This window comes from Botrytis deweyae (assembly GCF_014898535.1).
Source record: "Botrytis deweyae strain B1 chromosome Unknown BDEW_006, whole genome shotgun sequence".
NCBI lineage: Eukaryota > Fungi > Ascomycota > Leotiomycetes > Helotiales > Sclerotiniaceae > Botrytis > Botrytis deweyae.
In genome coordinates, this window is record NW_024066213.1 from 358,117 (window position 1) to 385,504 (window position 27,388).

At 42.0% G+C, this 27,388-nt stretch overlaps 10 protein-coding genes across 10 annotated transcripts; 6 read left to right on the top strand and 4 right to left on the bottom strand.

The window, feature by feature from the left end:
- Positions 1 to 609: 609 nt before the first annotated feature.
- EAE98_003319 (uncharacterized protein) lies at positions 610 to 1,505 on the top strand (the record flags this gene model as incomplete). Its single annotated transcript, XM_038950939.1, has 2 exons — positions 610 to 1,002; positions 1,077 to 1,505. 2 exons carry the CDS (start codon positions 610 to 612, stop codon positions 1,503 to 1,505), a joined length of 822 nt encoding a protein of 273 aa, XP_038812403.1.
- Positions 1,506 to 2,050: 545 nt separating this feature from the next.
- On the top strand, positions 2,051 to 3,289 carry EAE98_003320 (uncharacterized protein; the record flags this gene model as incomplete). Its single annotated transcript, XM_038950940.1, has 1 exon — positions 2,051 to 3,289. One exon carries the CDS (start codon positions 2,051 to 2,053, stop codon positions 3,287 to 3,289), a length of 1,239 nt encoding a protein of 412 aa, XP_038812404.1.
- A 1,399-nt stretch (positions 3,290 to 4,688) lies between these two features.
- On the top strand, positions 4,689 to 7,037 carry EAE98_003321 (uncharacterized protein). Its single transcript, XM_038950941.1, has 3 exons — positions 4,689 to 4,941; positions 5,002 to 5,173; positions 5,224 to 7,037. The coding sequence occupies exons 1-3, from the start codon at positions 4,883 to 4,885 to the stop codon at positions 6,823 to 6,825; spliced, it is 1,833 nt and encodes a 610-aa protein (XP_038812405.1). The 5' UTR covers positions 4,689 to 4,882; the 3' UTR covers positions 6,826 to 7,037.
- Positions 7,038 to 7,423: 386 nt separating this feature from the next.
- On the bottom strand, positions 7,424 to 9,411 carry EAE98_003322 (uncharacterized protein; the record flags this gene model as incomplete). The annotated part of the gene is made up of 6 exons (XM_038950942.1): positions 7,424 to 7,653; positions 7,710 to 7,968; positions 8,056 to 8,385; positions 8,459 to 8,478; positions 8,535 to 9,186; positions 9,271 to 9,411. The coding sequence occupies 6 exons, from the start codon at positions 9,409 to 9,411 to the stop codon at positions 7,424 to 7,426; spliced, it is 1,632 nt and encodes a 543-aa protein (XP_038812406.1).
- A 413-nt stretch (positions 9,412 to 9,824) lies between these two features.
- Positions 9,825 to 11,175, bottom strand: EAE98_003323 (uncharacterized protein; the record flags this gene model as incomplete). Its single annotated transcript, XM_038950943.1, has 5 exons — positions 9,825 to 10,311; positions 10,364 to 10,506; positions 10,567 to 10,791; positions 10,845 to 10,949; positions 11,005 to 11,175. 5 exons carry the CDS (start codon positions 11,173 to 11,175, stop codon positions 9,825 to 9,827), a joined length of 1,131 nt encoding a protein of 376 aa, XP_038812407.1.
- Positions 11,176 to 12,380: 1,205 nt separating this feature from the next.
- EAE98_003324 (uncharacterized protein) lies at positions 12,381 to 13,124 on the top strand (the record flags this gene model as incomplete). The annotated part of the gene is made up of 2 exons (XM_038950944.1): positions 12,381 to 12,786; positions 12,835 to 13,124. 2 exons carry the CDS (start codon positions 12,381 to 12,383, stop codon positions 13,122 to 13,124), a joined length of 696 nt encoding a protein of 231 aa, XP_038812408.1.
- A 1,360-nt stretch (positions 13,125 to 14,484) lies between these two features.
- EAE98_003325 (uncharacterized protein) lies at positions 14,485 to 16,128 on the top strand (the record flags this gene model as incomplete). The annotated part of the gene is made up of 1 exon (XM_038950945.1): positions 14,485 to 16,128. The coding sequence occupies one exon, from the start codon at positions 14,485 to 14,487 to the stop codon at positions 16,126 to 16,128; it is 1,644 nt and encodes a 547-aa protein (XP_038812409.1).
- A 778-nt stretch (positions 16,129 to 16,906) lies between these two features.
- Positions 16,907 to 17,860, bottom strand: EAE98_003326 (uncharacterized protein; the record flags this gene model as incomplete). Its single annotated transcript, XM_038950946.1, has 1 exon — positions 16,907 to 17,860. One exon carries the CDS (start codon positions 17,858 to 17,860, stop codon positions 16,907 to 16,909), a length of 954 nt encoding a protein of 317 aa, XP_038812410.1.
- An 878-nt stretch (positions 17,861 to 18,738) lies between these two features.
- Positions 18,739 to 22,954, bottom strand: EAE98_003327 (uncharacterized protein). Its single transcript, XM_038950947.1, has 6 exons — positions 22,877 to 22,954; positions 22,691 to 22,827; positions 21,622 to 22,646; positions 20,790 to 21,326; positions 19,854 to 20,736; positions 18,739 to 19,802 (listed from the first exon to the last, which is right to left on the bottom strand). The coding sequence occupies exons 2-5, from the start codon at positions 22,719 to 22,721 to the stop codon at positions 19,885 to 19,887; spliced, it is 2,445 nt and encodes an 814-aa protein (XP_038812411.1). The 5' UTR covers positions 22,722 to 22,827; positions 22,877 to 22,954; the 3' UTR covers positions 18,739 to 19,802; positions 19,854 to 19,884.
- Positions 22,955 to 23,641: 687 nt separating this feature from the next.
- On the top strand, positions 23,642 to 24,539 carry EAE98_003328 (uncharacterized protein; the record flags this gene model as incomplete). The annotated part of the gene is made up of 2 exons (XM_038950948.1): positions 23,642 to 23,918; positions 23,980 to 24,539. 2 exons carry the CDS (start codon positions 23,642 to 23,644, stop codon positions 24,537 to 24,539), a joined length of 837 nt encoding a protein of 278 aa, XP_038812412.1.
- Between the last annotated feature and the right edge of the window lie 2,849 nt (positions 24,540 to 27,388).

Here is a 27,388-nt window from a genome sequence, read left to right on the forward strand (position 1 = left end):
AACCAACAGTTGCAAATATATTGTGTCTCAAATCTCGCATGTTAATGCGTAACTACTCCGCCTCTTTTATTTCGGATGTATCTTGGGGGGGGGGGGGGGGGGGGGGGGGGGGGCGTTCGATATTTTGCGAGTTTGGGATAATGGTAAATGTATGTTGGAGGCGCGTGTGAAGGCTGTTTGTATGTTGTTTTTGTAACGTCTCTCAATGGTTCTCTAAGCGCACTGTTAATGCGGAAGGCTATGAGAGTTGGTTTGCTGGGATGGGAGATATTGTGTTTGAGACCTGGGGCTTCTCGTGTCTGGGGATGGTATGGTGGAGATCTATGAATAGTCTGAGTGAGAGATGGCTTGGTTGGAGACTGCGTACTTTTCATCGAGGGCGCTGCGCTGCGGTGGGTTTTGGGTCTTGGTTTGCATCTGGAATGGATGTACAATGGCGGTTTCTCCGGGTGTGATATTCGTGATATAAATATGTATATATCTTCCCCTCAGCATTAACTTCTCAATTTCAAAATCAAACAGCTATCTTTCTCATCGGATCAGTGCTATAACCTATCATCTTCTTTGATCACTCCATTATATACTCAGCTTGATAACCATCTATTAGCCATGCATATCACCCTTGCACACTCTCTCGCCATCTTGAGCATTCTCACCTACTCTTCCACAGCATTAGTATTGCAACAAACATCCGCCGGTCTCCAAAATGACTCGGAATATGATGGCGCGGCAGAACAAACTATTTCTCCTCCCACAGCAATAGATTCCAACCCTCTCTTCCCAAGATCTCTATCTACTATTCCTTCCGATAAATCATCGCCTACAATTATACTCGATGAACTCATAGATGCCGATATAGCACCAGAAGCGAAACTTCCCGCACGCAATTTAGGTCCGTTGGGACAGGAAGGATTCAACATCGCTACATATCTCACCAATCCCATCAACACCCAGGCCGCGGTGACTTCTCAAATCCTAGCTCCCGCGCCTTCGATTACTGCGGTAAGTAGATTAATCCACCCATTCCCATTCCTTATCGAAAATTTGCAAGTTCTAATACTCATTCATAACTTCAGGATCCAAGCTGGAGTGAAATATTCCTCACTCCTACAACTACGGTGATTATTCCCGCTTCTACGATTTACTATACTGTGGCTACGGTTACAGTTGCTGCTCGGAGTATCAATACATTTGCAAGCGATTCCGCGATTTCGCAAGTAAATTCGGCGCTACCGCAAACGTTCCACACAATTACCACCAGATCGTCTACTCTCGCTTCATCGATTCTTCGTCAAGAGAACGGAAAGCGTGGTTTCGAGGAAGATAAGAAGGCTTGTGAAGCGCTGGAGCAGTCGGAGGTGCTAAATTGTTTGGAGACGGAGGGGTTGTTGGTGCCGTACACGACGGTTACGGAGGTGCTGGGGGGGAAGACGATGGTTTTGGTGGAGGTTAGTGTGGGGGCGGGGAGGGCACGGAGGGAGGCGGTGGTTACGGGGAGGGTGTAGGTTAAGATGATGGTATTGTTACCATTCCCGGGTACTTTGGGCACGCACTTGGGAGTTGTTGTGGACAGGTTGGAGAGGTTGCGTGGTTGGTTAATGAGTGAGTGAAGATTGATAAGCGAGAATGCCAATATCAGGTAGAAATCGGGTTCGCTCGGAAATACACATTAGGATTATTTCTCAATTGAAAGCAGATTATGGACCGTTCTCTTTACTGCCGTAAGACTATATTTTTTTGCCTCAAAATTGTTGATTTCGAACATCAAATGCGTTTTAAAGCTCTGGAAGCTAGTCTGGATTACAGGAAGGAGATATTTGCTCCTTCCTTTACGATCAAGTTCAGTGATGGTTCTTGCTTGTCGTTCTTTCTTCACTCGACTATACATTGGTTACATTTCTACACTCTTCCATCTTCCTTTTCAATCATCTCTTAACCACAACATGTTCGTTATTTTTGGTCTTCATTCGTGTGTATCGCTCTATTTAACTTCTGGATCATTTGAAAATTAACTTTATATATTCTTTTGTATTTCGAGACATTCATAATCATGGCACCAACAAGTTCAAAAAAATTCAATTCTAAACTTGCAGGACCAACATTGCAAATCATGAAAGTTTTAGGACCAAGCCCTCTAGGATCAAACCCTCTAAGGGCAAGCTCTCTAGAATCAACTCCTGCGACATCAGCCCCTCCAGTTTTGGGCCCTCCCAAAGCAGGCCTGAACTTGCACCTATCAAAGCCTGAACTAATGCCCATCGCATCGCGACCAATTCCCCTCAGAACTTTGATCACCCTCCTCAACTACGAGCGCGTAACCTCGGATATTCGATATGAGAATTTCAGTCTTTACCATAGCTCAGAAATGGAAAGTAGAGAAAAAATCAAAAAGTTCAACACAGCGTATACAGAGGGAGTGCGATGTTTCTGCTACGACGACAGTCCTTACCCACCAGATCAACAAAAATGGCGACAAACTACCTGCAGAGTACACCCTGAAGCACCTCCTGAAACACGACGGCTAAATTCCGCACAGCTTGAGCGCGCATTCTATGAGTCTCGGAGTGCAGATTGGGGTCCTGGATGTGAGATTATGTTTCAGCTTTTCTTCAATTTTTGTGGGAAAGATCAACAAGTGAAAATTCAAATCAGCGATGAACAACCAGTTTTGGTGGATGCCTCTGGCATATACTTAATGAAATTTATGTTGTACCGTCCGAGACATCGAAATCTCAACGGGAAACATGAAAAGCCAAATGGTGTCTTCCAAAAACTGATGTGGGAAAATTACATAGGAAGCGTTCTGGTCTTCCCTCCACCGATGAATACGGGACCATCGAGTAACGGCGAGGAAGTTTCTGTCGATTTGGATGATTGCTTTGTGTTTGATATGCTACATATGCGACATGGTAAGAAAGGATTATTTGAGGAGCCTTACTTTCTGGGCAATGGTAGGCAGTGGCAAAATTTTATGGACGTCAATGTTTGTGAAGATTTTACAATATTTGACGAGACAGTGCTACTCAGTTTGACAGAGAGTCGAGAAAAGTATTCTAAGGAGACTTGGAATTGGTTTTATAATCATTCACTAAGAGCCTTTCATAGATGGATAGCGAATGACCAAAATCCAAATTTTCTATGGTGCGACTATTGTGGAATCGGAGGAGCAAAATTTATTAGATGTTGTGGAGAGGGGGATGAAATGACCAGGTATTGTAGTGAAGAGCACAGACAGAGAGGATGGGCGTTACACCGGTTCACTTGTAAGAACAAGGCCGAGAATATGTAGGATGTGGACTAGTGTTGCGAGTGTTGTGGATTCGAACTCGATATCAAACTTAAAACTCGTAGGGACTCTGAAAATGTTGGGAAGATATTTGATTATTGTCATCTAAAGCAGCGATAAAATGGGTGGCAGTTACACCAGTATCGATGCGAACGCAAGAAGTATCCCGCGAGTGGGTTGAGTGAACTCAAGCAATCGGTGAGAAGATGGGAACATCAAGTCGACTGCTTCAAAAGGGTGACTGCAACTCAAGCGTTTTTGTTCAGGGAGGAGAACTCTAGCCAGCATCCAGTAGTTTTACTTGCAAATTCACTACACGTTTCCATCTTGAAGTCATTATGACATTATGACATTTTGAAATTTTGAAATTTTGACATTTTGACATTTACAATACTCTTCAAAAAAGAAGCGACATGAAGACACAAGCTATGTTCTCATCTAACTCTCGTTCTCCAGACAAGATTCCAAATCGCATTGTCTGGGACACAATGAGACGACGAGTAAGATCGGTTTTATATTTTCAATCTTACCCTCACCACCAAGAAAACACTATCGTTGTTGAAAGTTCAAGATGGCGTCCAAGTACTAATTGGAGACGGCGTGGTTTTGAGGAAATTCTCCTATCTCATCCCTCCGTATCTCATTATTGAAGTATAGGAATGCCACCCATTGTTCAGAATTTCCCAGTCATCATGATGCTAATGGATAATGCGCTTAAATGCGTAGTTTCTCATCCGTAAGCGTAATATTTAAACACGATCTTCATGGTTGAAATCGATATCTCTAGGAGATATCCCAAAGCATCAGTTCATAAACACCGGTATATATAACATCAAGAAACGCTACGCAGCCTACAATACTTCGTAGGATGGATTGAACACTGCGGTATTTGATCTACCGCCATAATTGCGATGCTTGGATGAGTAGACATTATTCGCGGCTGAAAGTATAAGAGATAAACAACTTGCACTAGGTACACATCTTTCTTGCCCTCATATGAGATTTTGGCTTCATACTATGATTCACGTTGTGAGACCTAGCTCTTCGTGTCTTTCTCTCCTCGCACTTCAGCCAGCACTTTGTAGGTTGGAATCCAATCCAGTAACATCTGTACTGTAATCTTAACTCAATCCCATGATCATGAGAAAGTCACGGGAAAATCGGATCGAAGAACGCCTCTCATCCTTCCTAACATCTACTACGGCATAGTACTTCAAAGGACTACCCGATTCAGTAACACGAGGCCCTTCGGTCCGTGTATTGCATATAGGCTGAATTGATTTACGTAGTTCAACGTTGTCATCTTTCGGGGTCTTGTGCGGAAAGTTCCGTGATGAAACTAGCAGGGATTAAGCTCTCCCCAGAAATTTGTTTGGGCCATCATTGCGATGCTGCTTATTCCTTTTCTCGGACAGTTGTTGTTCTTTGAGAGCATGTTTTGAAAGAGTTGATTGATCATTCAGTTGTATGAACTAATTTCTGTGTTCTCGTAAATGGGGATTGTGCTGGATACCCTCCTTTGAAAATAGGCCCCCCCATCGGCCAGCATATCCCAATACCAATATCTATCAGTATTGCTAAGGTGCAATCGACGAAATGGAAAGAGACCACCCCCTTCCAGATGGACCCTTTGCGGGCTGGAAGCATTCAGATGTGTAAGTTGAGTTGGCGCAGGAATCTTGGGGACTATCGCTAATCTAGATGTGTCTCTATAGTGAGAAGCTCATGTTCACATTAGCCGCTGGGGCTACAGCAGTTGTTGGATGTTTTCTCTACGGAACAATTCGTTTTATTGAATGGTATAATGCGGAGCCAATTCTACGCTATTCTATTGCTGAGCTCAAGGCACCAGAGGAAAAGAAGATTTTGGAAAATCCGAGCATCAAGGTTGGTGGAAACAAAATAGGCACAGGGGCAACGATGCTGATGATATACAGGCCGCCGACTCCTCAAATATTCAATGTTATGCTCCAGCGACTGGTCAATTCCTAGGATATGTCACCCCTTCAACGCCCGAAGATATTGATAAAGCAATTGAGAAGGCGCATGTCGCACAGAAGAAATGGGCGCGAACCACATTTACTCAGAGGCGGCAGGTACTACGCTCTATGATGGCATACATATTGGATCACCAGGATGAGCTTTGCAAGGTTGCATGTTTAGATTCAGGCAAAACCATGATTGATGCCGCATTAGGAGAAATCCTAGTGACTGTCGAGAAGCTTAACTGGACTCTGGAACATGGTGAAAAGGCATTGAGTCCTTCTCGAAGACCTACGAACTTGCTCATGATGTATAAGAAGAATACGGTCCAATACGAACCCTTGGGAGTTGTCGCTGCTCTAGTCTCTTGGAACTATCCTCTTCACAATTTGCTTGGCCCAATAATCTCCGCAATTTTCTCTGGAAATGGAATTGTGGTGAAAGCATCCGAAAATACAGCCTGGAGTGCACAGCATTTTTCTCTTATTGCAAGAGGAGCATTATATGCATGTGGTCATGATTCCAATCTGATTCAAGTTGTTACATGTTGGCCAGATACCGCAAATCATCTTTCGTCTCATCCTAGGATCTCTCATATTACATTCATCGGTAGTCGACCAGTCGCCAAATTGGTAGCTGCGGCAGCATCTAAGCCTTTAATTCCAGTCGTCGCCGAGCTTGGAGGGAAAGATGCGGTGGTTGTCATGAATTCCGCCGTCAAAGACCTTCCACGTATCACCGAAATCCTCCTTCGTGGTACATTTCAAGCCGCTGGACAAAATTGTATTGGTATCGAACGAATTATTGGTCTTCCAGACGTTTACGACAAGATTGTCGCAACACTCGAGCCACGGATTCGAGCTCTTCGTGTCGGCTCTGCTCTCGACTCTACGGCAGAATCGCCAGTTGATGTCGGAGCAGTCATTTCTGATGCTTCATTTGACCGACTCGAGAAATTGATCGCAGGAGCTGTCTCGGATGGAGCTCGTCTGTTGGTTGGCGGTAAACGTTACAACCATCCAGTCCATCGCTCTGGACATTACTTTAGTCCTACTCTACTCGTCGATGTCACCCCTGAAATGGCTATTGCTAACGAAGAGTGTTTCGGACCTATTTGCGTCGTTATGAGAGCCAAGAACCCTGAAGATGCTTGCAATATTGCAAACCAACCCGATTTCGGACTTGGTGCATCAGTCTTTGGATCCAAAGATTGGGAACTCAACGCCATAGTCAAGAACATCAAAGCCGGTATGGTAGCTATAAATGATTTTGGTGCATACTATGCAGTTCAGTTACCATTTGGCGGAGTGGCAGGTAGCGGCTATGGAAGGTTCGCAGGTGAGGAAGGCTTGAGGGGTCTTTGTAATATCAAAGCTGTCTGTGAGGATCGTTGGCCATGGTCTCCTGCTTGTACTGCTATTCCTCCCCCACTTCAATACCCGATTCCGGATACTACAAAAGGCTTCGCATTTACGAAGGCGGTGGTGGATATTGGGTATGGAGCTGGTGTAAAAGGCAAATGGAGGGGAATTAAAGTCATGTTGGGGATGAATTAATTGGAGATAGAGTAGTAATAGATGGAAATGAAAGATTGGCTATCGGCATAGGTGGAGGTCTTTTTCCAGGGTGGCAGGTTTCTGAGATAATATCATATACGAGATACCTTTATGCGAATATTTATCATGTACATTTGAAAAAACGATTTCCGCAAGGGCCCTTTCTGGAGGGTCGCAGGAGAAAGACGAAATAGAAGAACTTAAACAAACCAATAAACTGGACAATTGTAAATTGTTTCCAAATTGCTTTTCCAGAACTGGGAGTCTAAAAATTTATCACGCTTCATTCTATGCAAAGTCCTTTGTTACCAAGCGGTAACTACCAGTGCATGGCCGACCCATGTAAGAACCAAAGTCCGTTGGATCAATGAATGAGACTACGCTGATTTCGCGCAAACTCAACATCCATTTATGAACACGCTCAAAGCCTCGCATACCCCATAGCACCAAACTGCATTTCATGAATTTTCAATCATATACACCTTCAATATATGTTTTCGGTCTCTATTCATTTATGTTGATGCGAGCCTCCTCTCCAACTGTTGAGCTTAGTATGTGACAAAGTCTCAGTTGAGCAAATTCCATTCCTTTTGAAATATCACAAATGAATCTCGACAATTGGTCCATTCCATTCATGTCTCCCCAGTACAATATAGTATATTATACTAAATATCATTACAGCGCCAGTAACCAAAGAGCTGTAGTTCATGTTCGCTGCAGTAACCGGCAATGCAGAGGGCCAAAAGCTGAAGAACAGAATAATAGTCAAGTAAAGAATAGCAAAAGTGTTGTTGATAATACCGAATACTCCGGGAACATGCCATGGTCCTATTGATTCGGGTCGAGTTAGTTTTGCAACACTGAAAGAAGAAGATATATCTTACCCCAAACCAGTTGAGCACCTGTAGTGTTTACCAATGCTGGTCCATCAGAGATATCTGTGAGTTTTTGAAACCCTCCAGTGAGTCGACGATATAGTAAGAGAAGAGCGCAGATCAAGTAGGAGCTATAGAGACCAGCTACTGATAAAGATACAACATCGTTGAAGACGGTCGCGGACCCAATATTGATCAATGCGAGCAAGCATGAGACAACGCATGTGATAGCAATAGACCATAGTGGAATCGTAGTGCGACTGTCAACCTAGATCAAGATGTACAGCCGTGTTAGTGTCAGATTCAATATAGGCCAAGAACAAATTCGTAGGATCAAGACTATTATTGCACCCACCTTTGAAATGGTCCTCCAACCAGGAACACCATGATCTCTAGCAAACGACCAAAGCATGCGGGATGTCGAAGCGAGACTGCCAACAGTAGCGCACAAACCTAATATGGCAACTAGCGATGCCATAGTTGCCGACCCACTTACAGATCTAGTCGCTTGGAAGAAAATCTCGATAAACGGGTATCCAGTATCTGTTGATAACGCAGCATCAATGTCTCCAAGACAAAATAGAATCGCTATTATCATTGCAAATCCCATACTTCCGTTTAGTATTACGCTCAGGATGATGGATCTGGGTACTACTAGAGATGGATTGCGGATTTCTTCTGACATCTGCGTTGCTTGTTAGTCTCCCTTGTAAATCTCGGTAGGCATCATTCAATGCCTCGTTTAATAGGAGACTTACGTGGAATGCTCCATCTGCACCTAAGACAGTGTTAACATATTGTACAACTACACTCCAAAGATGTCGAAAAGCTTACCAAGAAACGCAAAGACATTTCCAATCAGCCCGACAAAAAATGAAAGTCCCTGAGTTGACCAATTTCCCTCATTCAGCCACCCAGTAAACACATCCTTTGCCGAATCATGCGGTGCTAGTACAACCAAGGGAATCAAGATACTAAAAAAGCCTAGAATATGCAGCACTAGGATTAAACCTTCAAACTTCGGTAACAAACTACTAACCACCGTATTGATAAAGACCGCAAAAAATATCGCCGCCCAATACAACAACGTGCCTTGCCATGAAGTTTCAGACGCCGCATATGAAGGCACAGTCAACACAATCAATCCTTGAATAATCGTCCCGGTGAGATATCCCCCCGAAGCAACAAGACCTTGCCAGCCAGTAACAGTCAACCAGCCTGTGATGTAGCTCAGAAATTTAGAGCAGCGACGAGGCGCAAGCATAGAAACCCAGTGATATTGACCACCTGAAGTCGGAGCCATAGAAACCAGCTCTGAGAGGGTGGAAAAAACAGACAGGTTACCAATCCACACGAAGATAAACCCGTAGATGATTCCGGCTGGTCCACCATTTTGAAGACCGCTGATGAATACGGTTAAGCTTCCTTCCCAGGTTATCAGAATGGTGCAGCTGAAACCGAGGATGGACATGAATGCAAAGTTTCTCTATGGAGATGTTAGAATATGGAATTCATCTTGTGGAAATTGGGGTTGATAGACGATTGTTGTAAAAGTACAAAATCAACAAACCTTCAGAACTGGCTTTTTTCCCAATCGTATCAATTCATCTCGATCTCTACTTTCCGCACTGTCATGGCGTGCTAGAGTTTTGTTGTGAATGGCACCGAGTTCCACAGCTTCGACTTCATCGTCGCGTTTGTGTGTGATCATTTTGATGATATGGATGTTTATTTATTGACTCTTGAACCTCAGAGTGTGAGATATCTTAAGAGAGAATTTCTCATTTTCTTTCCACGAGAAATTATATAAAGCGAGGTAATTTATCCAAACGATGTGGTCGCAGAGATTAGATGGTTGCAGGCTCTCTCACGGGTCTAATGAAAATGCTACTAAGCTACATGTGTTTTTATCCATGGAGTTGCACATGCACATGAGCCGATTTGTTTGTTGTTCTAGACTGGGATTTGGACCCCTGATACATATCAAAAATACAAATCTTTCCCGGGGGCACTAGTCCGGGGTTGGTTTTGTATTATGCGGTAGTTTCATGCTCTTGAGAATGATTTCAGTTATGGTAGTACTGAATTTGATACTGATGTCGTGAGACATTCTTTTTTTCCTAACTAATTTACCTCCAATTTCCAAGTACGAGGAGGTTCGGTTATGATTCTGGATTGACTAGATTCGCTCTGTCCATCCCATAAATTTCCTTCATCAACTACTAAAACGGCATTTGATTGAGCAGCTAAATGGGCCGGCGCAAATTCCGATAGTTTTTGACTCTCTGAATTTCCCCGACTCACAAAGCCCAATTTCTGGCTAATCATCTTTTTTGTCTTTGATTTTTTGATTCCTCGAGAATCAGAGGCATTGCCATTAAAATCGCGATCATCCTCTGCCGCCCTGACGCCTCTTCGACGCAAGTTATCCAACCGCAACAATCCAGACTCTAAGCTATCAAGAAACGTCTTCAAGTATGGAACACATGCTGTGATAATGCTAAGGCACTGCACGATCTGGTTGCAAATTGTTGTTCGCCACGGATCGAAGGTTGGATCTTTTATCCTTTGATTCAAAAAGAATAGCTGACAGGATACAGCAGCAATGACACTAATGTAATTTAGTTGATTGAATCTCAAAATAATCTTATAATTATACTAACCAGATACGAGTACCAAAGATACATATCAGTCTGAGTTTTCTACTCCAGGTAGTCTGTATGTGTAATGCTATGAATGTTATAAGCAAGATTATACTGGCATCGGTCACAATGTTAACAATTGCGCTATAATTCCAGAAAGCTGTCTTGGTCAAAGAATATCAGCAAGAGTTCAAATGCAAAGGTAGAAAGTAAAAAATACTGACTTGATTGAAACATTCGCCGGACATACTACCCCATACTTTCGAAGACCGGCACTGAAAGGCAACAGCTAAAATAGAAGTAATAGCCCATAATGATATCACAATCCCAAGAACTTTTGTTGCTATTCTCTCAGCTGCAATAGGTGTGAAATCATGAATGAACATTACTATAGACATTTTTGCAAAGAACAAACTCGCGATATAAAGTATACTTGCTGAATATTCTGCCTAGGGTACTCTCGATTAGTTTGGTATAACCATTCTGAATCATGATCAATTACTTTCAAAATCGTCTCTACTTGCCCATCTGTCAATGTTTCGAGAAATTTACCAAACCCATTTGCACATTCAATTGCAACCGCAACTGTCTGGCCGATGGAAAAAGCCTACAAGTCAACAGTCAGAACACTTCCATATTCTATCGGAACTTGCTTCGCTCGCCATCGATATCAGTATCAAATGATCTTGCCATTCGAACTTCTCCGAAACAGCCAACTTCGTACCCAGATGCACACATACTCCTAGAGCTGAGGCAGTAATTGGAATCCACACAAATATCTGCACCAGAGGGGTCTTGTTGGAACTCGTTATGAGAGCCTGCGTTTGGTTCATGCTGAAGATCGAAAGGGGAGAGTGAAGAAGAGAAGAAAACAGGCTGCGCAAAATGGTTTGACATGAATAGTACTCTTGTTAAAGAGCCAACGAAGAAACATCATACAGTATTCTTCGGTCATGCTTGTATACTTTGATTTTTGACAGTCATCTTAAAATAAGTAGGCAGACGGAAGACCGGGAATCATAACAATACTTGTTCCATTAGCGATGGTATTCAAGCTTCAACGTTACGAATGTTAAAGGGAGGTTATTATGACGCTCCTAACAGTTAGTAAATTTGGCCTCATTTCCATGGAACATGGTTGTTGTGTGCGACTGGTAAATGCAAATCTTGACTGACATTCATTGCGATATGCTAAAGTCACAATTAGATTGCTACCATAAAGATCCAGTTAACATAAAACCTTGTGTTACTTCTGGATTCCATGATTTTGTGCTTGATAGCACATACCTTTTCTACCAAAACATCTTCCAACACTTCCAACATGGAAAAGATCGATCCTAGAAGATTTGACGGCAAAATGCTCGGCGCTATTACGAGTTGTAGTTTGTGGTCTTCCAGCTTTTGCTTGAAAGCTTAAATCATTGTAAACTGTGATTGGAATCTAGAATTGAATGCTTGCCACACGATCCTGGTGCTGGTTCCCCATACGGCAGCTCGAAGAAGATTACGGAGCAAAGGAGCCTTTCTCGAACCATGAATGCATTTCGGCAAAAGAAGGGTACGACTTCTTTGCCTGATAAGAACTAACCTTTTCATACCAGTTGCATATGTTAATGTAACGTTGACAAATACCTAAGCCCCGCACTAAACTTGGCCCAGAGTCTTATTACCGTTTATCTCGAATGACTGCGTCTATGCCCAAGCCCCGTCAGGGCATGTCTAGTCTGGACGAATCATTGGTACGGGATCAATACCGGTAGTCTGGAACGCCCTGGTTTAGTGCTTACTGGCCCACTCTAAATTATCCAGGCTTTGTTCCGGACCCTAGTTCCCGTATCTTCTTAAGATTTAACAAGATTTGACACCAGTGAAACACGACTTTGCACGGTACTTCGAGCAATGCCTATCCAATCTTATCCTGGGAATAGCCGGTACGTGTGGTTCTCGCCTAGCTTCTCACCTGTCCAGAACGCTTCACATAACCTCAGTTCTGTCCATCTCAACGATATGACTACATGTCAGTACTTGAAGTCTCGAAATGACTCTTCAGCTTCAACCCATAGATTCTGAGGTTGATTTTCCTGCGCTTACACGGTGCATGTTTGAATCCTATGAACGCCCTGTGCAAAAATTCTTTCATCTTTGGTTTCCCATCCAAGGAACAGGTGACAATGCCCGCGAAGATGCAATTAATGAAGCAGCAAGTCGGCTAAAGCTATGGCACACGCACGATCCATCGAGTTACTGGCAAAAAGTCGTTGATACCGAAAATGGTAGAATTTCAGGAGGGGCTCTCTGGAAAATCTACAATGAAAACCCATTTGAAAACCCACCCACTTCTACTGTGACTTGGTTTCCGAACGATAGCTCCCGCGAGTATGCCGAGCAGGCACTGCAAACACATTCTAGACCTCGGTATAAAGTTGCGCAGAAACCACATATTTGTAAGTAAAATAGTCGAGTGTACTGCTTGGAACTGACCGAAGTACAAGATCTTCATATCGTCTTTACCCATCCAGACTACCGACGCAAAGGAGTTGGCCAACAGTTTATGAACTGGGGTATGAAAAAAGCGGATGAGTTAGGGTATGAGTTTCTTCTAGATGCAACACCGTACGGACGACCTCTATATGATGCGAATGGTTTTGTCTATGTCGAAGAGAACATCAATCATCCACAGACCAATACTCCGGATGAAAAATGGAAAGAGATGGACGAGAAAGTAGGCCCTTTTACTTTCTGGCTCATGAGGAGGCTTCCTGATGATAGAAATGAGGTATAATACAAAGCAAGTAGTGGAAAAATAATCGAAATCGATCTTTTACCAGTAACTGACGTTCGAAACACACTTGACTATTTCCTTAAAGTTGCATCGAATGCGGAGAAAATCCTTCCTCTCCGCATATCCCGAGCATCAATTCTGAAGCATTGCATCCACAGTTGAGATGTACTAGGTGTTCAGATAGGTAAGTGAGCGGCTTCGATGATAATGGTTGGAAGCTCATGCCACCCTGAGGTGAAGGGGAGAGAGCCTTATGAATGTCGCTGTTATCAAGCGGAAAAATCTACTCTGCGGAATTCCATGAATTGACTGCAACAATGAGCTTGAGATCAAACACTCCGCGTATATCATGTCTCTTCCAAACCAACCGTTTCACTTCAGACTTGGGCACCAGGTAGATGTGTGTGATCTTTCAAGCTCCATCATCCTCCAACATTTGTATATCTCAAATCAATCTCTAGATGTTTGACTTAAATGTCTGATCATGAATGATTCCAGAGAGTGTTTTCAATTCCCAGAACTGAGCATTGAGAATTGGCATCTCGTTGATCAATCAACTGCATAGATGAAGACAAGTGAGTACTCAACATGTATTGGTAACTAACCATTCCAAGGTTTTCACAGCTTCCTCTCCAGGTTTCTAAATGGCAAACAACTCCCAGCATTCCTGTCAGGTCTTTTTTGTCTATTCACCAGCTGTATTCCAATAAACTGATGCATCAAGGTGAATGACAGGACTGACCAGGAAATAAACCATTTCCATTTCTCTTTCTAATCAAGAAAAAAGAGTGAATAACCTTTTATGGCTCCATTTCATCCAAAATATTGATAATGAGACTTTCAATTGAAGTGAATTGAAGATTTTCTCTCTTTCTCTTGAGGTTTTAATAATATTGACCGAAAATTATCAAAGTCACTTCTCAACCATCTTTCTTCTGATACATTTTCACAAGTTATCCCGAAGTTTCCCCAAGTGGGAAGAGACCAGAAAAATACCTTGGTGTGACTAACGCTCGAGCCTCTCTACAGTCAAAGTCCATCAAACAACTACTCATTTGGGATTAGTGAAAGTGTCAGTGGCGTCCAGATTGTCATCATAGAGAGTATAGCTTCATTGTCAAAGGTATATTGATATCTCATCTTTCGTTCTCCCACTCACTCTTTACATCTTGTTTTCTTCCACCTCACAACCACAATTCATCTCCATCCTTTCTTAAAAATTCGTCTATCATTTCTGCCTTGAATCTCTCTATCTCTATCATTCAGTCTCTTCCTTGAGCTGCTTTTGATTATCCTATCCTCCAAATTAACATTCAATTCAGTTAAGTTCAGGTCAGGTTTCAAGATTTGCAATTTCACGATGCCCACTCGAGCCGCCACCAAGGCTGCAGAAGCTGCTGCTGCTCTGAACTCTGCAGCAGCAACTCTTTCATCTCCACCAACTACACCCGCCGACGGTAAACAAATCCTCGAAAATGTCGCCACCGGTTCCCCAACTAAGTCCCGAAAGCGTGCTCCACCAAAAAAGAAGGCAAAGTCAGCGATGGAGCCAATGACGGGTGGTTGGGATGTCCTCCCTCATGGAATGGGACAAAAGGGTGATCTCCTTGAGGACGATTTCGGCAATACTGGCGCGGAAGTGACTCCCACCACTCCTAAGAGAGCCGCTCGAGCCAGAGTTACCAAGAATACTGGTAAAACTTCTATCAAAGATGAAGATGAGGAGAAGCCACTTAATCTTGGTGATTCACTTATTCCCAATCTTCTTGAGGATATCAAGGAAGAAGAGTCCAAAAAGAAGAGATCGCCACGCAAGAAGAAGGTTGTCGATGTAGCCACGGAGGTTGAAGATTCCCCAGCTAAGCCTGTCAAGGCAAAGAATAAGAACTACGGTATCGTCTTTGGTGAAACACCTTTCCCCGATCACGTCTCGCCCACTGCTCAAGAGGCCGAGACGGTCAACAGCTTGTTGACTGCTCTGCATGGTGAAGTCAAGCCGCCAGATACAGTTCCAGCTCCCTCCGAGACTGTAACTGGATGCGGAGAGGTTCCGGATGTTCTCGACGCGACTATGAGAACCCTTCTTAGCGCTGCGACCACCGCTGGCAACGCCAACAAATCAATGGCAGGTCTGAAGGCGGAGTATGGATTGAGAACCTCTGGCAAGGGCGCAGGCAGCGTTTCATGGGAAGCCGTACATGCTTCATCGAGGGAAGATGTTGAGGGGGCTATCAGATCAGGCGGTCTTGCTAAGGTTAAGGCAGGCTATATCAAGGCAATTCTACAAGTGGTTTTCGATAAAAACACCAAGCTTCTAGAGACTCTACTGAGGGAGGTTCATACTGATGATCCAGTTCTATTTGTCGGAAAGGTTCTGGAGACTAAGGAGCAAAAGGAAGCCGAAATCAAGAGCTTGCGAGAGAACATGCTCTCACTTGACTATGTACACTCATTAGATAAGCCAGCTGCCATGCGCGTATTGATGGACTTGCCAGGTATCGGGGTCAAGACTGCAGCATGCGTTGCTTTGTTCTGCTTGGGAAGACCCAGCTTTGCTGTTGACACGCATGTCTGGCGCCATTGTATGTGGCTTGGTTGGGTTCCAGAGAAAGCAAGCCGTGATCAAACCTTCAGCCACTGCGAAGTTCGAATTCCCGATCACTTGAAATATTCCCTCCATCAATTGTTCCTCCGACATGGAAAGACATGTGGTCGCTGTAGAGCTGCGACAACCGAGGGTTCCGTGGATTGGGAAAGCACTGTGTGTCCAATTGAGCACTTGGTCAATAGAACTGGAGACAAGAAGCAACCAGGCTTCAGAGCTGGCAAGAAGGCGGTTATCAAGAAAGTTGCAAAGAAGGTCGAGAAGGGTTCTAAGAAGAGAAAGAGAAATTTTGAAGACAGTGGCGAGGAGGCAGAGGTTGAAGAAGACAAGGGAGAAGACGATACTGATATTGAAGTCAAAGCAGAGTCTGAATCCCGCGTCAGCGAGCAAACAGATTGAACAATTTTTTCATTGGATTAAAGGGGCATCTATTCACGGCACGTACAAGGAAGGAAGCATTTGCATACTTGAAGTTATTTTCTAGCTGTTTGCTAGCAATTTGGAGCTGACATGAGCGTGGCATATTTGGCGTTTTTACTAAGATACCCATTTGCTTTTACTGATTACGGATCTTTTCATTGAGATGATGTACTGGGAAACAGGGGAGCATTGGGGTGCATAAGAGAAACGAGATACACGGGGACATACACTGTAATTAGATGCATTGGTTGCATTCACATGGGATAAATGGGGATACATTATAAATAGAGCTTGCATTCATTCCATTGCAACAATAAGTTCTGACATGACTGTTTGGCACTTGTGGACTACACGTGATGAGGTTTTACTACTCTAATAGATGGGATCATGGCTCGTCATTCAATGCGTATGCCATTCTGCTGTTCACCACACTCTCCCATAGGTCGGAACGTACACCATAATAATTATATAATGGGACCTACCTGAGCTACATGGATTTTCTAACGTTGAGATTGAGTGATAATCATGATTCATGGAACCATTGAAAGTATCCGCAAGACAGTGTATATTGACATTTCCAATAGTTCTTCGCATGATCAGTCCTACCTCACTGCATATCACCATCCATATAACAACACTGGCTAGCACTTTGAAATTGCAGATTTTCAGAAACAAAGGTTAACCTTACTACATAGACTTTTATATTAGAATACACCACCTAGGTATCAGACGCAAGTGAAAAGATCTTTTCTCTCCCTTAAGTCAACTTATCATGACCTCTCAATCCTCCCGCCATCATCTCCCTAACCGTCTCTTCCATCTCCTTAGGCTTCACACCCACACTCGCCAACAACTCATCCGACTTTCCATCCTTTATCTCACACTCTCCTTCACTAAGCGCAGTATAACTGCTAACCCACCACTCCAACATCGCTTTTGGAAATCCCTTCTCCGCATAATAATCGATATATTCCTGATCCGACACAATCTTCAATTTAACTTCCTTCCCTTTAATCTGCGATACCATCTTCAAAACCTCAGTCATAGACACTGTTTTCCTCGGACTCAAGTAAAAGAATTGTCCTTCATACATCCCCGACTTATCAGCCAGCACCAACGCATTCGCAATTCCCAAATCCTCCAAACTAATCATGCTCAATGGTCCATCCCCGGCAACCACCAATTCCTCCCTGGGATCCGCAACCGTGTCGTAGAAACCCGCATACAGGGGCCAGGATTCCTGGTAAAGTCCCTCTCGCACAATCGTCCACTTGATATCGGTTAATGTCCTGAGATACGCTTCAGTTCTCAAATGCGCACGCATAACGCCCGTCTTACTCTCCAATCCGAACGCTAATGATGCATAAACGATATGTTTCACACCAGCTGCTCTCGCCGCATCTATAGCTGCAAAATGGTGTTTTTCGCGTCCTTGGCCGTGAGGAGCATTGTTGAAGTCAAGATCATTTTGAGGAGTAGATATTAAGAGGAGTTTGTCGGCACCGGCGAAAGCGCTCTTCATGGTGGATGCATCATTGTAGTCTGATTCTCGTACTTGGATACCTTGGGATTTGAGGGTGTCGAATTTGGCGTCGGAGGGGTCTGAAGAGGTGCAGATGATGAGCTCGGAGGGGGGGAAGAGGGAGCGAGAGAGGATGGCGTTGAGAACTGCTTTGCCTATCTTGCCGGTGGTTCCTGTGAGGGCGAGCATGTTGATGGTGTGTTTATTGAAGGTATTTGCAGTCTTTGGATGTGTTATTATGATGAGGGAGTTTGGATTGATGAATAAAATAGTTGATTATCGCAGTCCTGCTCAGGTATTTATGTCTCATGTGAAGTCAATGATCATTATTAATTCCAAGCACCATGACACTCTCCTGTGGAGTTTTATGGGGCGCTTTAGATTCGGGGATAGGCAATAGATGATAAATCATATAAGTTGTACAAGAATACGTATAAGTAGAGAGACTAGGCAAATATATTTGCCTGATAGGAAGATCTTCTTTGATATTCACATTCATGCAAACCACCACAATCACACTTTTCCTTGGAATCTGGGTATCATGAGAAGACCATTGGACAGAAACATATCAAAAACTACTCCAAAATCAAGAATTGGCCACGAAATGAAGCTTGGGAAAGAATTTAGATTTTCCTTTGGAAGTGAGAGGAGGGGTTCTACTCTTGAGATCACGTGAGCATCGGTCCCGAGATGGATAATCTTTGACTAAAAAATCTGCATGAAACTTTATGATCCAGTCTTGGTAGTTGGTGCTTAACAAGACTGAGATTTTGCTTCAAAGTCTTTATCGGAGATATCGTATATCTCCTAGCCATTAATCGAGGACTGTACTCGAAGAAGCTCAACTGACGTTTCATAAGTGGGCTTTATTATTTTCTCAGTAAGGTTAAGGATAATTCGCAAACATATATCGACGGTCATGGATGGTTTTTCCTGTATCAATCCGAGTTGCGAATGAAGATGGAAAGCGGAGAACGAAGACGAAGCTCTGTTAGAGCAACGTATTCTCTACGGCGTAGGTAATGGGAATATCATCTACGCAGAAGGATTCGTCTTGGTTGATTGATCAGATGATGGTTTGTGTGAGATGTGGGATCTATCAATCAATGTGGAATTGGATGGAATGGGAGATAGATAATGTGAAGGTCTGTGTATGTGCGATGTGAAAAGGTCATCAAGGATAGGGAAAATGGTTTCTTGATAGTACGCTGGGTGTATTTTTACAAGGTAATGCATACAAAAGCTCGAGTGGCTTTCATGTTCATTACATACTTATTGCTACCTGCTTAGGCAGATTTCATACGTAATCCCACCTTATTCACGCATATAACATTGATTCTTATCTTCTCATCACCGATGTGTATATCTCCCGTATATAACAGCAAACAAGAAAGCCGGCCATCTCCTCATGGTTTGTGTTTTTCTACACATTTGGAGTTTCTGGTATCTTAACCTTTCCCTTCCCACCATTGGATTGAGCCTCCAAAAAGAATCAATTCAAAAACTCCCGAAAGGAAACACAAATCGGCCGGTCTCTAGTACCTCCTTAAGTCCATCTTAATGGATATAGTGGATCAACTCCTCGGGTTCTTTTTACAGTGAATGCGTATCTCCTGGCCCTTCTACCTTCGACTTTTCTTTCACATCATCTACTTCTCCTGATACCTGTTGACTTCTCGGACATCCCCAGATCACCCTTCTGGATTAATTGAGATGAGTTTGTAACTTTTCCCACAAATGGGAGCTCACTGCGGTGACCTCGTGCTGGATAAAAGGTTGTTTGAACTTTCACAAGTTGTTCATTCCAGACTCATGACTCAGATATAGAACTTTTGGAAACCAGGTTCTCGCGGGGTATCGGCATCACTCCCCCCCCCCCCCTAGGACTTCAACGGTTCGTGAAGTTAGCTGCTTTTCCTTCTTTTCAGATCTCGCCCATAAAGTCTCATCATTGCTCGGCTAAGGCGAGAGAAGCTCGGCTTTGAGGGCGGCATAAGTAATGCTAGAAGAGAAATCGAAAATTGGGCGGGCAAGTTTGACGTGGAAGCAATGTCGTGGATGCTTGACATCTAGCGTTGGTATTTCCGAGGGTTTCATGAGATAGTTTGATGCCCTCTCATTGGGTAGCTCACTTCAAAGTATTAATGACTGCAATACTGACATTTGGATTCCATCAACTTACTCAAAATGCTCAATGTATCTGGAAGAAGGGGTTATGGTGTTTCGCGACCATTGTGCGCTTGGTTGACAGTGTTCGTCATAGCCTCGTCGCTTACTCTTTTCCACTCAGCCTCCACAAGCCCCCATTTCTCTTCAGCATCAGTATACACTTTTGAGCTGTGTCCATAATCCTTGACGATTTGTAATAAATTCTTCGTATAATTGCATCGAGCTAAATCCCAATCGACGCGAAGTTGGCGACAAGTTTCTAAGGTAAAGGTTTTTGGGAGATATGGTTCGGGTAGGATACTGAGTGTTACAGATTCGTCGTGGGGCTCTGCGAGAGGACCCCCATTGTCCTCGAACAGTTTCTTCAGATAATTCCCAGACTTCTTGATACCTTTGAATTTCCACTGGGATTGATTGATCGCTGATTGGGCAATTTGGTAATCTTCGACACTTGGCGCTCCGACTCCAGCCGGTGGGAACGCAAGTTGAGAAGACCAGTCTTGAATTAACGGATCATGGCTACCGGAACTCACAGAGAACAACCGAATTGCAATGTGTAAATATTGTGCAGAGCCCGACTTCTCAATTCCCGAAATCTCGTTGTGGTCATTAGAGGACAACAATACTAATGCTTGTCGAACAACCCCCTGAATACAAAGACTGTAGAAAGCTGACAGCCACCAGAATCGGTTTCGCATGTTTTCTTTCAGAAAAATAACTCGAGATAGCTCATCCAGGTACTGTTCTATTTGTAATTCGAGATCTCGTATGCAATCGACCTTACAAATAGATAATTCACATGCTTCATGCGAACGCTCGAAGCCCCCCAATGTATTGATGTGCAGAGCTTCGACGCAAGTGCGAAGACAGGTGAGTGAGTAAGCAATTAGTTGGTTCTGCAAATTCAAATGAGCTAGAGTCACAAGGAATGTAGAATGCTTCTACTTACACTTTCAAAACTTGCTTGATATATAGCTGCAGAATGTAGAAGTAATATAAGATCTTCTATGGTCCCACTGTGTAATGTTATCCAGGGTTGGACTGCTTTTTCTGCACTTTCACAATTGAGAAATCCCCAAAGTATAGTCAAAATGCAGTCATCAAGCGGCTTCAACACAGCTGGTGCAGTGTCTCTGAACCTTTCTAACAAGGATGATCTGTTTCGTTGTAAATCAACGGCTAGCGGCCTACCACTTGCCAAATTTTGAAGAAATTGACCAATCTTCGTGGGGTGTGAAGCGCTCATAATCTCGGGACGTAAATTCTTTTCGCGACGCTTGGATATCTCGAAGCGACATTGATTTGCAGAAAGCCATGGCTTGTACATTTCCGATACTGTGCATGGATTCCGTGTTTGAATGGTTCTTGCGGGACACAATAATATCGGGAGCATTTTCTTTTTGATATCGCCACGTTTGCATCCAATACTGTGCCACGGTCCACCCTGTTTCCCTTTACATTGAATGCAGCAGTTTTGTGCATCACACTTTAACATGTTAGCTACTTCTTCTAGATAATTTGCGTATAGATTGAACAAATTTTGATGAATAGGAGAGCCGTGCACAGTAACACGAAACCAAACTTCAAAGAAAAACGGTTTTCATATTTTTCTGGTGTTACAACACACATCTCAAAGCAACGGTAACCGAGTTATCATTCATGTGAATAGTCGCTGCGAAGATTCACCAAGCAACCCTGATAGATATGAAGGAGAATAATCCAAAATCGTACCACAGAAAATTCTTCTCTGAAGTGAAGGGAAGTTGAATTGGTAGACTTACTGGCTTTCGTAAGAACTTGCAGCGCCAACAAGCCCCTATAGCTTTTACAGCATTTGCTTTGGCACGTGTGGCGGAGTCTAAAGGGCCCATACGATGAGGTGAAGATCCATAAGTAGTTGGCATACTCGAACAACCGGGCGTCGAACTAAAAACCCCTTCTTGATAGCTTGATGCTGTATTATCGAGGCTAGAATCGCTTCGATTCAGAATAGGTTTGACAACAATGTCGATTCCTTGTGACTGTGAATTCTTTGATGGGACACTGTGGACTAGCTCTACGGGACTAAGAGGTCGAGGTGTTGGTATGTCTAGTACCGCCACTGGAACTGGAGGTGCGTCTCTCCATGCTGGTATATCGGTTATAGAGTTCTGAATTCCGCTAGCAACTGGAGTATCTATTCCCGATTGAAGACTTTCGCATGATTCATGTGCATTCTCAAAAGTAGTATTGTCGAGTCGAGTATCATCCAGCATGTTGGTGTCCGGGTCAAAGTGATCTTGGTTCACAATATTTACCAGATCAAACCAGTCTGGCAGGTTTTTTTCGCCATCATGCCCTATCTGAAAGTTTGTAGAAGTACCAAAGGTGTTGTTGTCCAGGTCCACATCATTCAATAGCACGCTTGCGGACCGCTCATCTGAAAGTCCCATATCTTGCGCAAATACATCAAAGTCACCAGAGAATTCAGGTAGTGGTGCTAAGAAATCTTGGTATGCAGAGATATCCACATCCATGTTTGAATCTCCAGTATCAATAATAAAGTCGTGATAAAACGATCCTTGTAAATCAGTCTGATAATCGTACAAGTCGGGTACCTCCAAAGTATGAAGAGATGAGTTCCGGGTGATTGTGGCTCTGCGAGTCTCATATGCATAGCGAAACCGAAAGTCCAGCCGTTTAGACAGACATCGAGCAGTCTCGACTTGGCAATCTTCTCGTACATCAATGATCATTTCATCCGCGGAACCTTTGCTGAAGGTAATCAATTGTATATATATGGAAAGATTTGATTTGTTATTCATATCTATGAGAATCAGCATGTATGATTGTTCACTCCAATAGATTTACCAATTCCTGAGGTATCTAAGAAGTCATCCATAATGAGGGCGAATGATTGAGAGAGGCAGCTCGTATTTCATGAATACCGGTCACGTGAGTGCAAAAGCTCCTCAAGAGAAGAGTGAGCGTTTTTTTATTGAGGTATGCTAAATCAATATTAATGATAATTGACTGTTGATAGAAGTGATAACTGACATGGAATCGGCAAGGGTCGTTCTATCTGAGTCTTGAAGCGTATGGCATAAGAAGGCTATGGTGCTTGCTCTCCTTCGGTTGTTTGATCTTTTTGAGGACCGCCTTCTTAAAGATCTAACTCAACAATAAGAAACGAGATATTCAAAATGGTTGATAAATTTGTCAGTGGGTGTATGTGAGAATCTGTTATTGCAGACTGATTAAATTATTTTGACAAAGGCATTTTCTATTCCGATGGGTTTTTAGGTCAGGATGCAGATGTCAGCCCAAGGCAAGAAAGCGAAGGCGGTCCTAGAAATATATATGCCACCCTGAAATATAATTGGACATCGCATAGCTTCGGATGTGAGTAATAGGTTCACGATATAAAGTAATACAAACACACCGTACATGGCGATATCAAACGAACAAGAAGCGAAGTTTTAGTAATTAGGTAGGGGTGTTTTTAAAGAGAACTCCACAAAGACCGCCTTTTTAAATCCAGCCCTACAGAAAGAAACGAAATCACCTTCAGACCACCCTGCGTCCGGGGTTAGCCGCCACATATTGCAGATGTAATATGTCTATAAGTTCAAAGTCGGTGATAAGACCGCTTGCGAATATCTAACCTCTAAATAGAAGACCGCCTCCAGTCTACAGGTCACTATCCGTATGTACAAGAGGTAAGATGGCTACAAAAGCAAGCCCATTGTGCATAATATCTACCTATTTGTACTTATTCTTTGCAAATCTCACACGAATCACTCTCGAAAACCCTTCGTATCAATGGAGATGACACAATCTCATAGATTTCCTTACCATTGTTGCAAATACAATCAAAATTTACGGCGGATCGACCAAGTGTCTCCAAATTCTATATATCCTCAAGATCGACAAGAAGACATCAATAAAGAAGAGCCAATATCACAATTTATCTTTCCGAGAACAACTTGCGAATATAAATTTCATTCCGATGATGAGCTGGTCCCATCCTTTGATATTGTAGGCTCTACGAATCATTGTTGCAGGAATAGATGTTCCAATGCCGAAACGAGTGACTACAGTATGATACTATGCCTCATATTGGTTCACTGAGAAATATGCTGATCCCTATGCATCAATAGATGATTTTAACATTGAACAAGTCCAAGCATCAATATCGAGATCTTTCCCAGGAATGATCAACATGCAGACAAATCTCGATGATAGACCCAACTTCGTGGACTTTGAGCTTTTTGATTCCCAATGCGAGCAATGCGAGACACTTCATGACATCTGGCCCGATCCTTACATCTCGATTGACAGCTCGCAGCTTCATCTTAATCATTGCCAGAGCTGCAAAAGCTTCGATACATCTGATACACCAAGAAGTTCTGGAATCAGCTTATACCACGAAGACTTTTGTTCACCTCCTCCAAACTCTGTTACTAGCTCTTGGAGTATGAGCAATGAACCCATTATTTCGCTTCCCACGGTTTATTCAGGAGACTATCTCGAAGTTTCGAATTCTGGGTTCGTAGTCGGTGTTGGTGAGTGGACGTGTGGAACGATGGTCGAGTCGAATGATCTAGAAAATGAATCGAAGATTCTTCGAAACTCAGACAGCAATATCACCTCTAGAACTAATAAAGCAATCGAAGAAACACTAGATTCTTTCGAGCTTATTTTCTACGGTGTCGAATGACGAAGGTAACAACAGATATGGAATGTAGTCAGCCTACATATGGCCTTGATAGATCAATCAAAGACTGACTTTCGTTAATCAAATAAACCCTTTTGGATAATCCAGTAATATAGGCATCCGGAGGTTGCTGTCGCATAAAGATCAACTGAGGTGAATTCTAGACGGTATTCGTCGACTTGGTCTTGTGTAAAGTGGAGAAAAGAGGCTAAATATGTATTGAAGGGGGTGAAAAGCTTAATTGTATTCCCTATCAAAGGTTGAAGCTATTTAAGGTGCTAGAAAGCTAATAAAACCGTGCTAGAGGGGGTTGTAGTATTCATTCTACTATCTAGTCTATTTCAAAAAAGATTATACGTTTCTGTATAGAAAATCAAATTGTTCCCTGAAATTTAAGGCCAATTGCCTCGAAAAATGGAACTAGCTTTTAAGCTAAGAATTGTAATACACTATTCACTCTTCAATCTTCTAGTATATGAGGTTTGAATTGTTTTTCCTATTATATTGTTGTATTGTATGCGATATTCCTATCGAAACTGAACTATTGTGTGATGTACAATCGAAGAACTTAAAGGGTAGGCATATAAAAGGTAACTTATTCGAATAAAGGAAACATTAAAATGACCTGGATATTCTATACTATATGATAGGGTCCCCAGCTGACATTGAGTCACTACACAGTGCTCTAAAGCCTCTAAATAGCTCTAATAATGTCCTCAAAAACGTAAACTTAAAATGGTATCGTAGAGAGTGATTGTAGGTTGACTTGTAGTATAAATTGAAAGGTCGAATATCGTATTGTTGAAAGGAGGAAGGAGGTTCGAAAGGTGATTCGAATAAGGTCTTCAAAAAGGTGATTTCGAAAGAGGTTCGAGAGATTTCGAAAAGTAATGCTATTCGGAAATTGAAATGAAGAAATCAAAAGAAAAAGGGATTTCGAAAGGTATTGTAGCCTACAAATTATCAATAAAGATGTTGTAGAAAACTGTAATATATTATATTGAAAAGAATGAAGCAATTTGTAGTATTTAAAGAATATCTTTTAGAACTAATACCTTATAACTTAAAAGGAATTAAGAGGAGATTGAAAACCATATCCATTTTGTCCCTACGTAGATCACCAGAAAAGATATATATCGTAAATAAGGTTTTAGTATTAAGTATAGTGCGTATTATATTAAAAGCTATGTACAATCCAATTAATTATATCAATCAAGATGATTATGTAATACGCCTAATGCGTTTAGCCTGTTTTCTAGTGGATATCCCGGTGTCGCCTATCTACAGCAACCGTGCACTCCTAATTGATCGATCTCAAAAACACACCAAAAAAAGCTATTTTATTACTTTTTAATAAATAAATTATAATTTATTTGAATAATTTTATTATATTGTAATTGAAGAAATCAATAATTTATAAATTAATAAAATTGAATATAAAACTCAATTTTATTTAAAATTATTATAAAATATAATATGTATCTTTGAAATCTTAATATCAAAAAGTTCTTGAAAATTCGCTTATTTTTGCTATAAATTTCAATAATCTAAAATCTTAAAACTTTAAATCAAGATTTTACAATAAATAAATTCTTTAAAAATAATTCGAATAATTTTTATTAAATAATATATAAAAATGATGTAAAAATATAGATATCTTTATAATAAATATATTGTTTTTATTAAAACTATATATATTTAAATAATGAGTTTTGGTGCAAAATAGCTGTCGATCAAGTAGAAGTGCCCTAGTACTATATTTCATACCCGGTATTGACAAGGTCAAGACAAGTATTACAAGGCATTGCTGTAAATATTCAAACCTTTGGAGTGAAGTGAAATAAAAGCAGCTATAGTGCACTCAAGGAACCGGGAGCATATTTAATCATTTCAAAGTGTGGTGGCACGATGATGACTGTTGGCAATGTTGCACCGAAGCACAACACCGCGGTTGTGGAAGCATGTTGTGTCCAGATACCTAGGTAGATATCAAAATATTTTATTGACATGTAAGACTCAAAATTACTGACAATAAATGATTTCAACTGAGGCTATATCAAGGCCGGCGCCAACCCATCAGGGGGGAGGGAGAACACGGGTCATTCAACAATACAAATGAAACCCTTATTTAGCGAGAACACTTACACGCATGGAAAGAGGATAAAGCTTTCTTACAGAATTAGGATTCTGAGGCTCAGTCAAGGTGATTCGTTTCTAGCTTAACCTGTAGTTTCAAGCCAATTCCTTTCCCAGGTTACCACCGCGAAAGGTATCATTGATAAAATTGGAATAATAAGGGCAATGAAGCTTTTCGACAAGGTAAGACTAGATAAATTCACGTGAGTCAGCCCAAATCTTGGCCAAAAGCTCTTTCGTGTACCAACGTTAATCAAAAGCTCACTTTTGTGATCGAAGAATGCGGGGTGCTTTCTGGTTCTCTTGCTTTAGATTATATGGTGGTATACTACCGTATCCGATCGCTTCATGATTCTGTGTTTCTATTTCCATGTTTGAGAGTCAATTCTAGTTAATAAACGCCTTGTAGCTTTATTATATAACTCATGAAATAATTCGTAGACTAGATACATAAAGATAAGCGAATCATGAGCCCCTAAGCAATACACCTGATTTGATGACTCGTTCCCTAAAATCATACTGGACTTTCTATGTCTCTCCAGTTTTATTAAAACAGAAAATTCAAACTTCAATTATTTCTAGTTTTATTAATATATCTTCAAATTAAAGAAACTTTTTTAGAATAATTAATTCTTCAATTAGATAAACTAATATATTAATCTTTAGATGCTCTGATTTTTATTTCTAATAAAGATAGGAGGGAATAGTTAAAAAAT

Coding starts and splice junctions, on each gene's coding strand:
- EAE98_003321 (XM_038950941.1), top strand. CDS start 4,883: ATGGAAAGAGACCACCCCCTTCCAGATGGACCCTTTGCGGGCTGGAAG. Junction 4,942..5,001: donor GGCTGGAAGCATTCAGATGT/GTAAGTTGAGTT, acceptor GTGTCTCTATAG/TGAGAAGCTCATGTTCACAT. Junction 5,174..5,223: donor TGGAAAATCCGAGCATCAAG/GTTGGTGGAAAC, acceptor GATGATATACAG/GCCGCCGACTCCTCAAATAT.
- EAE98_003327 (XM_038950947.1), bottom strand. CDS start 22,721: ATGGATGACTTCTTAGATACCTCAGGAATTG. Junction 21,327..21,621: donor GCAAGTTCTTACGAAAGCCA/GTAAGTCTACCA, acceptor AACATGTTAAAG/TGTGATGCACAAAACTGCTG. Junction 20,737..20,789: donor ATCAAGCAAGTTTTGAAAGT/GTAAGTAGAAGC, acceptor TTGAATTTGCAG/AACCAACTAATTGCTTACTC.